The sequence below is a fragment of the Natator depressus genome, chromosome 1, assembly GCF_965152275.1.
Source record: "Natator depressus isolate rNatDep1 chromosome 1, rNatDep2.hap1, whole genome shotgun sequence".
Lineage (NCBI taxonomy): Eukaryota > Metazoa > Chordata > Testudines > Cheloniidae > Natator > Natator depressus.
The window spans coordinates 258750836-258763171 of record NC_134234.1 but is presented as its reverse complement, the minus strand read 5'-3'; the positions used below and the strand labels follow the sequence as shown (position 1 = coordinate 258763171).

The window sequence follows — 12336 nt, the reverse complement described above, 5'->3', positions numbered from 1 at the left end:
CGGCGTTCCTGGAGATGGTAGGTGCACATCTAATGCTGCTTATTGTTGTGTAAAGGCCCAATTAGCATTCCAGGAACACTGAGTAATAAACTAAACAAATAAATCTTTCCACCTTGAAGTGCCTTATGCACCTAAAGTCTGACTGCAATGCTTTTGCTGTGTGTCCAGCCCATTACATTCTCCTCAGCCTGTATTCAGTGATATTGCAAGAGAATTCGAGCAATCAAGGTCCCAAAAGGCAAACTCTTCTCCATAACCTTGAGTAGTTGTGTGTTTTGGCTTCTGTGCTAGCTCTGGTTATGGTGTCATGCCTCATAAGAACGGCCATACTGGGTCAGACCAAAGGTCCATCCAGCCCAGCATCCTGTCTGCCGACAGTGGCCAATCCCAGGTGCCCCAGAGGAGTGAACCTAACAGGTAATGATCTAGTGATCTCTCTCCTGCCATCCATCTCCACCCTCTGACAAACAGAGGCTAGGGACACCATTCCTTACCCATCCTGGCTAATAGCCATTAATGGACTTATCCTCCATGGATTTATCCGGTTCTCTTTTAAACCCTGTTATAGTGCTAGCCTTCACAACCTCCTCAAGCCAGGAGTTCCACAGGTTGGCACTGCACTGAGTGAAGACGAACTTCCTTTTATTTGTTTTAAACCTGCTGCCCATTAATTTCATTTGGTGGCCCCTAGTTCTTATATTATGGGAACAAGTAAATAACTTTTCCTTATTCACTTGCTCCACACCACTCATGATTTTATATACCTCTATCATATCCCCCCTTAGACTCCTCTTTTCCAAGCTGAAAAGTCCTAGCCTCTTTAATCTCTCCTCATATGGGACCCGTTCCAAACCCCTAATCATTTTAGTTGCCCTTCTCTGAACCTATTCCAATGCCAGTATATCTTTTTTGAGATAAGGAGACCACATCTGTGTGCAGTATTCAAGATGTGGGTGTACCATGGATTTATATAAGGGCAATAAGATATTCTCCATCTTAGTCTCTCTCCCTTTTTTAATGATTCCTAACATCCTGTTTGCTCTTTTGACTGCCGCTGCACACTGCGTGGACCTCTTCAGAGAACTAACCACGATGACTCCAAGATCTCTTTCCTGATTAGTTGTAGCTAAATTAGCCCCCATCATATTGTATGTGTAGTTGGGGTTATCTTTTCCAATGTTTATTACTTTACCTTTATCCACATTAAATTTCATTTGCCATTTTGTTGCCCAATCACTTAGTTTTGTGAGATCTTTTTGAAGTTCTTCACAGTCTGCTTTGGTCTTAACTATCTTGAGCAGTTTAGTATCATCTGCAAACTTTGCCACCTCATTGTTTATCCCTTTCTCCAGATCATTTATGAATACGTTGAATAGGATTGGTCCTAAGGCTGACCCTTGGGGAACACCACTAGTTACCCCTCTCCATTCTGAAAATTTACCAATTATTCCTACCCTTTGTTCCCTGTCTTATAAGCAGTTCTCAAGCCATGAAAGGATCTTCCCTCTTATCCCATGACAACTTAATTTACGTAAGAGCCTTTGGTGAAGGACCTTGTCAAAGGCTTTCTGGAAATCTCAGTACACAATGTCCACTGGATCCCCGATGTCCACATGTTTGTTGACCCCTTCGAAGAACTTTAATAGATTAGTAAGACATGATTTCCCTTTACAGAAACCATGTTGACTTTTGCCCAAGAATTTATGTTCTTCTATGTGTCTGACAATTTTATTCTTTACTATTATTTCAACTAATTTGCCCGGTACTGACGTTAGACTTACCGGTCTGTAATTGCCGGGATCACCTCTAGAGCCCTTTTTAAATATTGGTGTTACATTAGTTATCTTCCAGTCATTGGGTACAGAAGCTGATTTAAAGGACCGTTTACAAACCATAGTTAATAGTTCTGCAATTTCACATTTGAGTTCTTTCAGAACTCTTGGGTGAATGCCATCTGGTCCCGGTGACTTGTTACTGTTCAGTTTATCAATTAATTCCAAATCCTCCTCTAATGACACTTCAATCTGTGACAATTCCTCAGCTGTATCACCTACAAAGGACGGCTCAGGTTTGGTGCTCCATGAGTTCACAAAATGCAGGCTCACCGGAGCAGTCATGTGGAAGCTCTTATGTTTGTTATGGAGGCTTGCAGTAAAACCCTGACCTACGAAATCAGTGGGGGGTTGACCTTGACTTCAGTAGGTCCAGGATTCCCAGACTGTAACTCCATAGTTAAGAATGAATTGAGTTTTTTGCTTAAAGCAGAACTTTAAAGTTTAAAGCTAAACCTCTTTGCTATGTACGAGGAGTACAATGTACCTTCGCCAAATTTAGGGCACTGAGTACTGTAACCCTTCGGCCAATGGCATCGGCAGCAGCAAGGGCCAGCGTCTTCTTTCTAGATGATTTGCTACAATTTGCTTAATTTTGGCTCGGGTCTCCACTCAGTAATCTGGGCCCCTATGTCCAATCTAGGCGCCTTTGATAGGCAAATCCATACCTGCTTGCTCTACCACCTCCTGCTATAACAGTTTCAGTAGCTAGGACAGAGAGACCTCACCAAAGTCTTTAGGCCAGTGTAGACGGATGCTGTAGACTCCTCTGCTTCCACCATAGTCCCCACAGCAGCTCTCAGTCTGCTTGCAAGCTGTAGGTGAGACCAGTTGCCACTTTGCTCCACTCACTGCTGGCCAGGTGACCAGAACTGCAGAGGGGTTCTGTCCTCCACTTGCTCTATGACTAGAACCACTGCTGAGCTCTGCCCATATCAGGCAACTGTAGCTTTCCGCTCAGATTTTATTTTTTGTTTTGTTATGGTACCAGGGGAATCAGTGATCTAAGAGCCCCCTTAGAGTTCTTACGAAAAGCAGTCCCAGCAATTAACCAAGAACGGACAATCTCTCTTTTTTCTGGAACTTGGCCTCCTTCTGTCCAAGGGCTCTTACCTGACCGTGGCAAACATCAGTCTTCTTCTGGGTGACCCTGTACTCAGTCATTGTTCAGGCTTTGCCCAGGTCGTTCCCACCAGAATAATCTCCAAAATATGGGTCGCAAGTTCAAAACTCAGCCAAGTTATACCCCTATGTCCCCAAACTATCTGAAGTTCATATGTAAATGTGGTGCTGCCTTGCTCAGTCCACTCCTCTTGCTCTCCAGCAGAGAGCTGACTCTGTTACCTTCCTTCTTTCCTAAGCTTCAGGCCACAGGGCTGACCGTACTGACTGACTTCTCTGAGGATTTACAAGTCAAATTGTTAATTAGTTAATGTTAAAATCAATCAAAAGTGAGCTTTTAAGGAATGCAGCACTTTGGCTCACCTTTACTTTGACTGAACGATCGTAATAACAGAGTAAGACAGACATTTCTATGTAGTTAAACCTCCTAGAAAACATGTGCATAAATGATTTTGAAAAAGTTAGGTTGTAATTAAGTTATGTTATTAATGATTGATGTTCAATTGTTATAATTCCAGTCATGGATAACTCAGATCCTTCTTAGGTAGTGCCACTGTGATGGTTAGATACCACAGGGATGAGCAGCCATATATTAAAAACAACAACCCGAGATAGTGCTGTCAGAGGTAACAAACCCAATCAAACCTCTTCCTTTTTAGCTAATTCTGTTGCTGAAGTGAAGCGGTGGAGAGAGTGGGAGGGAATCAAGAGTCCTCACCGGTACGTTTTTTGACTCCAACTATCACAAGATCGGCCCCCAGCTGTGACTCCTCCTACAGATTTTGTGTAAAATTATGGCTTGCGTAAAGTGGGGACAGGCACACCTTCATCACCACTCCTACGAGGTCTGGGGAGGAGCTGAAGAGAAACAATAACTACACAGCCCAGCACTTTGCTATTTGTAAAGTCCTGTGTAGGCTTATGGCACTTCATTCTTAGAAGAGAGGGCGTGACTAGAATAGAATAACTAGCGAAATAGATAAAAACGGAGGGAAAGGAAGAGAGGGATGGGGAGAGTGAGAGAGGGAAAGTAGGAGAAAGAAACAGAAAGACAGACTGGGAGAAGGTGAAACAGGAATAGGGAAAGTGTTGGAGGGGAAAGGGAAAAATGTATTGGGGGTACAGAGTGAGGTAGGAGAGACACAATGGAACTGCTCTCCTGGCTCGGGTCTCAGCTCCCATCCTTCTGGAACAGCTTCACAACACTTGGCCTCTCTTGTGCTGTCTTTATCCTGCTTTTCGATCACATGAAGCGCAGAAAGAGATGGAACAACTACCCCCCGGGTCCTGTCTCCTTCCCTTTCATTGGGAACTTGCTGCAGATCAATTTCCAATGTCCTCGCCTTGCCTTAACAGAGGTAAGTGCCAGAGGGACAGATGCCTTTCACTGACTGGCAGAGAGGGTTGGTGAATAGCAGCCATGCCAGATCGGTTTCCAGTTCTTGTGTGGCAGCTGAACTGCACTTATTATTTACTGCATTGCAGGAAGATTTCAATCTATAAAAGGAGAAAAGCTAAACAGAATAAAAGCAAAGCAAAAACCATCCCTAATTTTCATCATGTGAACTTGTGACATCCCCGTCTCACTGTAGGTGGTTGGTTAATTGTTGATCAGTAATACATTATGGAACCATATGTACATCAAAACTGTAAACCAGTTTGCATCGTTCACTATACTTGTTAAAATAAATGTTAACATAAAGAAAGCATTGACACTAGTTCACACTACTCTAATGGTTGAGAAAGCAGCAATGTAAGTGCCTTATTCCTCATTTGGGCCCTTAAACTAGGACTTGGACGCACCCTCCCAAGGGGTGTGTGTAAATTGGAGAATTACATCACTTTAGCAATGGGTCCCATACACAGCTGTATAGTAGAGCTGGTGGGAATGTCTTCATTGAACCGTTTTTTAGACCAGAAATGCTGGTTTTGATGACTATTCCCTGGGGGTGGCCTTTTAAAGGGAAAATGTGTTGACTTTGGAAAATGTTTGTTTCCGAGTTCTTCATTTCTAATTATTTTTATATTATTTCGCAACACATCAGTAGCAGTACTATTCAGAGTGCTATTACCACTGACATGTTATGGATAAAATGTAATCCTATACAAATAAAAAAGCCCCATGTAACAAAACAGCATTAGAATCCAAACGTCCAGATTTCAAAATGACATTTTGAAACAAAAACTTTCCAAAACAGAACTTTGTTGGAAATGTCAATGTCTGGGAAATTCATTTTCATGCTGGAAACAAATTTCAAAACGTCAACATTTCCCGCTAACTGGAAATTGAGTTTTGACCAGCGCTAATGGACAGCTGAGTATTGGTGCAGTGAGACAGGACTTTGAAAGCCAGCAATGTTCTTTATGGACAAAGAGCGATTGGGAAATTAAGATGGCCGGGGAGAGGGACACTGTTTGGCTTCCCACCCAAATCTGCACGGCATGATATGAAAACGTGGATCCCTCCTAGCAGGTTTGGGCATATTCCCTCTTGGGTCGACAGCCTTACAGGGATTAAGCACTCTGCAGTCAAAGCCCCTGTGCCCTCTGCCTGCCACAGACTATGCTACAGTGTCTCTCATGTTAAGGTACAGCCTGTGTAGCTGGTTTTTCTCTTTAATCCTGTTTCGTTCTTTTTTTATCTCTTTGCCCTCTTACTTGACAGCCCCGTGAGAAGTCTGGGAAGATCTTCTCTCTTCAGGTTGGATGGAAAAATGTGGCCATGCTGAATGGGTTAGAAGCTGTAAAGGAAGAAAGGTGAGTGGTTCTTTACAACCAGTCTCATTAAATAAAAGGTTCTTCTGAGCCCAAAGGACCAGCCACACACCCAGGTCACTATATAACTCAGATTTCACCCCAAAAACATGCTGATGCCGATCCTTTAGTATCTAAAATCAAAAGGCTTATTTATAAAAAGAAAGAAAGAAAGAAAGAAAGAAAGGTGAGAGATAAACGATGCAGAAGAAATCTGCAGATATGGGACTTTATGAATTCAAAATGTTACCGCTTGGGTTAATTAATGCAGGAGCCACTTCTCAGAGGCTTGCCAATCAAAGGACTTTGGATGAGCTTATATCAACCCTCTTGCGATATTGAGCAGTTCTTGGTCAGAGCACAAGAATCACTTGGGAAATGTATTGCCCAAAACACAGGGATGTGGTAGTATTGTAAATATGAAATCGGAGCAGCCAAGGTTCCTTATTTGGGACACTGGGTTGAGAGCAGGGAAATCTTTCCTGACCCCTTGAAAGTGCAAGCCGTTTTTAACTGGCTTATATCCCAGACCAAAACGGAGTTCCAGCCTTCCATAGGCTTGGTTATTTGTTACTGCCAATTTGTGCAGGGGTTCATTGATGTTGTGTCTGCTATCACAGGCTTGTGCAAGAAGAGAAAACCAAACACAGCCGTGTGGGCAAAGGTTTGCCCACAGGGTTTTGATAAGGCAAACGAAAATGCTGTCCGAAAAGCCTGTTCTGGCCAGTCTTGATTTTGATGAAATGTTTGAACTGGTGTGTCCGACATTGGTTTAGGTGCAGTAGCAGTGCAATCAGGGGAAAGTTACAAAAGCATCCCCTTGCTTTCTTGAGCAAAACCCTGACTCCCACTGAACAGAATTACTCTGTCATAGGAAAAGGATGCTATGCTGTTGAGTAGGCAATTGGGCAATTAAGGTCATCTCTCTTTAACAGAGAGTTCAGGGCTTTAACTGGCCACTCTCCATTAATTTGGGTACATAGACCCAAAGACACTAATTCCAAACTGCTGCGGTGGAACCTGGGGCTCCAAGAATATGACATGGAAATTGTGCCAATGGCTGACCCTCCTGCAGCCCTGTAAGAGGGGAGATAAGACCCGCTGTGTGCTAACTGTCAAAGGGCACACTCAACTCAGTGATGTCCAAATATTTAGCCAAACAGTGTTTTGTAAGGTATCCTATAAAAACTGGTGACCCGCTGGCCATGGATAGCATTGTGTGAGGTGTGTCTGGGTTGTGTATAGAGAGTTATCTATGTATGTGTTGTAATAGAGTCTTAAAATATGTTGCAGAGGCAGCTGATAAACAAGTTTGTCCTAGAGAAAGAAGCCGGGGGGATGAGGGGGCTCTGATGTCAGGGTGTCCGTCCCCTCTGTACCTCATCTCTGCAGGGCTCAGGAGTGGGACCTGGGACAGAGCTTGCTGGCGGCGGCTGCTGCTGTGTCCGAACAAGCGGCTTCAGACTTGTCCGTGCCATCTACTTAAAGGGGCAGCGCGTGTGTCTCTTTCACACAGTTACACACACACACACCCTATGTGTTTCTCTCTTACACTCACCTCCCAACACATACTTACATTGTTGTTGTTACTTCTTGATATTTCCTGCAATGCACACATGTTCTCTGTAATTTTAGTCTTTCAAAGTGCTGTTGTTTGAGTTTTTTGACTGGTCTGTGCCTTTCATAATTTTTATTTCTCTCTTAGGCTTAAATGTAATTCTTTCAGTAGTGAGTTCTAAAATGCCTAAGATGTCCTGGCTGGAGTAATTAGCCCTATGGTAACTTTTAAAAAATCTATATTATGTCTAGGTTTTTTGTTCCTAGTGGTGGCGCACATCCACACATTACCTCGATACTGGTGCGCAGAACAAAATTCATTCCACACCTGGATGGAAAAAATTAGAGGGAACATTGCACAGGACTATAAAAAGAAGTATGCAGTGTAGTTGTAGCCATGTCTGTCCCAGGATATGAGAGAGACAGGCTGGGTGCTGGCTCTATAAAAAGAAAAGGAGAGGACCCCTTAGCTATCCATCCCTTAAGGGGCAAAAGAGGCCAGTGTTCTTGAAAGCTGTGGAAAGTGGGTCCATCAGCCATGTGGGTTGAAGAGGCTGAGAACTGACTGGAGGTGAGAAATTGCCTCAGACCAGGATTATAATCTGTTAAACTGTAGACACTAGAAAGTGTGTTTTCTTTTGTTTTATTTGTAACCATCTTCTGCTCCTATTATCTCTGCTTAAGATCACTTAAATCTCTGTTCTTTATTAATAAACTTATTCATGTTTTATTATAAATGCATCTTAGTGCTGTTATATTAAAGTGAGGTGTGGATCCTCAGTTGAGCCAACAAGCTGGTGTGTCTCTCGGGAGGCAGCGGACTTCTATGATTGTCCAGTGAGAGGGACCGGACACTACCAAGACATGTCACTGGGGAACACAGGACTTGGGGTTCCCTGAATGTTCTCTGCAAAGCCAAGTTTAGACTGGCAGATTCTCAAGGAGTTGGCTAGTAAGGCAGACAGACAGGTGAGGCAGGACACAAGTTTAAGCTCCAGCAAAGCTCTCTCTGGCTATGGCAGAGAGGTGACAGAGTGGCTTAGAGTTCTGGGCTCGCTAAGGAGAGCGTCACACATCACTTCTATTAGAGTTTGCTTTCTGTGTAGAATAACATTTCTAGAGGTTTGAGAAACACGATCCCTAATTTAAAGGTACTGGTGGGGCCAGGTTGTGCCTATCCCGCTCTCTTGCTCACAGTCAACAAGGTGCTTCTCCTCATGCTGGTGTTCTTGCTTCCATTGTCCCAATCTCTGTTGCTCGGTTGCTTTGCCGTTCCTGGCCAATGGGAGCTGCGGGAAGTGGCGTGGGCTGCAGGGACGTGCTGGCCGCCGCTTCCCGCAGCTCCCATTGGCCGGGAACAGCGAACTGCGGCCACTGGGAGCTGCAGGGGGCTGTGCCTGCGGACGGTCAACAAACAAACAAAATGTCTCACGGCCCGCCAGTGGATTACCCTGATGGGCGGCGTGCCGAAGGTTGCCGACCCCTGCTTTACAGGATGTTGTTGCGACGGGTTTGGTCACAGAGATCCCCTTGGGATTGTCACCTGATGTGCTGAAAGTACCTCTGAGCCCCCTCTCCTTTTCTGCACCTTGCAGCCTAAGAAGCTCCAACTTCGCAATCGCTTCACTGCTTTCACTCATTTTCCTGTTCCTACTTCCCATTCCCGAAATAAGCAAACAGAAAATAACAAACCACTAACCACTTTGTCTGCTGTCCAGCCAGCACACTTAAAACTCACTTAAAATCACTACCAGTGTCTCAAAGCAATCAGCTGTGCACAGATCCTGCTCGACTATGCCACTGTGACGGGTTCAATCACAGAGACCCCCTTGAACTGTCACCTGATGTGCTGAAATTACCTCTGAGCCCGTTTTCCCTGCCAGCTTGGGACTTCCAGGACCCTGCCTTGTTGAGCCAGACATGTTAGCCTGCTGCAACACACAGCCAGGGTCTGGACCACACCCCGAAACCGGCAGGCTTTCAGTGAAAACTGCTCAGCAGGTAACCTATCTCCAGCACCCAGACAGCAAGCTCCCAATGGGATCCAAATCCCAAATAAATCCGTTTTACTCTGTATAAAGCTTATACAGGGTACACTCATAAATTGTCCACCCTCTATAACACTGATCGAGAGCTATGCAGAGCTGTTTGCTCCCCCAGGTATTAATCACTTACTCTGGGTTAATTCATAAAGAAAAGTGATTTTATTAAGTATAAAAAGTAGGATTTAAGTGGTTCCAAGTACTAACAGACAGAACAAAGTAAGTTACCAAGCAAAATAAAGCAAAAACATGCACGTCTAAGTCTAATGCATTAAGAAACTGATTACAGGTAATATGTCAACCTCAGAGATGTTCCAATAAGCTTCTTCCACCAACTAGACTCCTTCCTAGTCTGGGCCCAATCCTTTCCCCTGGTACCATCCTTGTTAGTTCCAGCAGACATCTTAGGTGGAAAACAGAGGTTTTCTCATGACTGGAACCCCCTTTGTTCTGTTCCACCCCCTTTTTATAACTTTGGCTCAAGGCGGGAATCTTTTGTCTCTCTGGTCCCCACCCCTCCTTCTAAATGGAAAAGCACCAGGTTTAAGATAGATCCCAGTATCAGGAGACACGTTCACATGTCCTGTGAGAGCCCAGCCTCCATTCTTCCAGGGCTGGCCACAGGTACCCAAGAAGGTTTGCAAGTAAACAGAGCCATTTACAGGTCCTTGATTTGGAAGCACCCTTAATGGCTTCCACTTAATACATTTACATCAGTAATACAAGTTTATATCTTATTCTCCTAACTCCAGACATTGAAATAATACATGCAAACAAATAGGATGAACAGACTTAGCAGACTATAAGCTTTGTAATGATACCTTACAAGAGCCCTTTTGCATAAAGCATATTCCAGTTACATCATATTCTGGAAACTGAGGGGTCTGCTATTCTCCACAGAGCAGGGCTTCACAAGAGGCATGGATGGAAACTCATCACTGTCCTTTCCCTGTCAATACTGGGTGTCTCAGCCTGGATCTGAACCTGCTGTTTGCACAAGAGGGTAATTAAGTCTCCATGGCCCTTGCTTGGTCCTTGTCCTCTCTACTGACAATGCCAACAAAGTTCCTGCTGGTTGTGAAGCTGTTTAGGTGATGTGGATAACTAGCCTACTGGCACTTTGACTGAGGCCACTCACTCATCTCCCCATAGCCGCTGAGCAATGGTCTGAGAAGCAGGATTGGAAGCACTGACCTAGGATGAAAGGCTCTGTATCCCATCCCCTCTTCCCTGATTGCTACAGTCCCTAGCCTAGCATGAATTCTGAGAGTTTATTTTCCATACTGATCACTTAGAAATACTGTGGGGTTTGAAATGGTCTCCGTGGCCTGGGTCCTCAGCTATGACTGAGGAGAGCACAGCACAGTTCAAAATGGGGGACAGAAAGCTAGTCTTTGTGCTCTCCCAAACCTGGGCTGACTGAGATGTTCTTGTCTCCTCACGTCATTTAGAGCAGACTAATACACCAACTAACCACGGGCCCGTATGACAAGTGGAGATCAGTAGGGCCTCAGTACACCCCGGCCATGCCCCTTTACAGTGGCAGCAAGGAAGGAGGGTTGGTATAGAAGAAACGACGTAGGCTGTACCCCTAGGAAGATGGGCCTATGGCACCTTCGCTTGCTGCACTCTTACACATCACCCATGGTGTGTCCTAAAATGAGGGTGCCATATCCTGAGAGCTGGGCCTTGTACATTTGTTTTAATTAGCATTAAAATCTGAACATTAAGGGCCAATTTAGAGCAAAAATTTCAAAAATGCAGTAATTAAAATGATGGAAAAATGAATGTGTAGAGCACACTGAGGGCCAGATTCAACACTTGCATCAGCTTTACCATCATCAAATAGCTCATCCGTGGGCTTATTCCTGATGTACGCTGGCGTGCGTAAGAGGAGAATATGGCCCATAATGTGCTAAGTGAGGCCCTGGTCCAGCAAAGGATTTAGCACATGCCTAATGTGAAGACCATGAGTAGTCCCATAGTCACACATGCTTAAATGCTCGACTGGATCAGGTCCTCAGTCTCCAGTGTAAACAGTTCTATGCTGTACATCAGTTGGCACCTAACTGTTTAATTCACGAATGTAATGAACCGATAACACTCGGACATTCTGGTGCGCGTGTTAGAATATAGCTGTGCAGGCCTGCCTGTAAAGCCTATACTTTAAGAACTTCGGTGTATTTTTATCACGTAGCTAATTACAGGGGTATGAAAACAAAGAATCAAAATCACAGTCCGCCTGTGTATGGGCCTTCTCTCACTAAGAAAGTCTGAGGCCTTGTTCTTAGGCTAAGGCCTTTGACTAAGCAGCAGGGGCAGCCAGCCATAAGCTGGGAAGCGTATGGCCACATCCTCACATTCCAAACCAGTCACGTTGAAATAAGGTGGTATTGGGCTGTTAGGAAGACGATCCTGTCCTGCTAGTGCCCATCACCACCAGATAAAGAAACAGATCTTAAGATGGTTCAAGAAAACTTAGTTTGATAACATCCTGTCTGGCAAGAAATCTCTTATCAGTTGTTGTGGTTGTGAAACCCCCATTTCTGTATTGTTTTTTCTTTATGGTCCCCACTTTTCTATTGTTAATCTGTCTGGTTCTCTAATTGTTTCTGTCTGCTGTATAATTAATTTTGGTAGGTATAAATGAATTAGGGTAGTGGGATATAATTGGTAAGAGAATTATGTTACAATATGTTAGGATTGATTAGTTAAATTTCAGTAAAATGATTGGTTAAGGTGTAGCTGAGAATATTACTATATAAACTGGGGTCAAGCAGGAAGTGGAAGGGAAATTGGAATCATGCTCGCTAAAGCAGGGGGAACAGGGACACAGGCAAGGCTCTGCGGCGTCAGCGCTGGAAAGGAGGGAAACAGGGTAAAGGCTCCGCAGCGTCAGAGTTGGGAAGGGAACACGGGAATAGACTCTGGCGGCATATAGAGATAAGCCCAACTGTTATGAAGGGCTTCGGAATATGCTTGCTTGGAAACTAACCCCAATAAACATCACATTGTCCGCATTTCGGACT

General features: G+C 44.3%; 1 protein-coding gene across 2 annotated transcripts in view; it reads left to right on the top strand.

Moving 5' to 3' along the window:
• Positions 1–3629: 3629 nt before the first annotated feature.
• The window catches only part of LOC141980476 (cytochrome P450 2D17-like), a 32398-nt gene continuing 23691 nt past the window's right edge, over positions 3630–12336 (top strand). The window contains exon 1 of one of the 2 annotated variants that reach the window (XM_074941728.1): positions 3630–4312. In XM_074941728.1, coding sequence (XP_074797829.1) covers positions 4100–4312 — 213 coding nt within the window. In that variant the 5' untranslated portion in view covers positions 3630–4099. Of the gene's footprint in view, positions 4313–4797; positions 5712–12336 lie in introns of those variants that run through there. The other variant, XM_074941727.1, reaches the window with a different exon arrangement.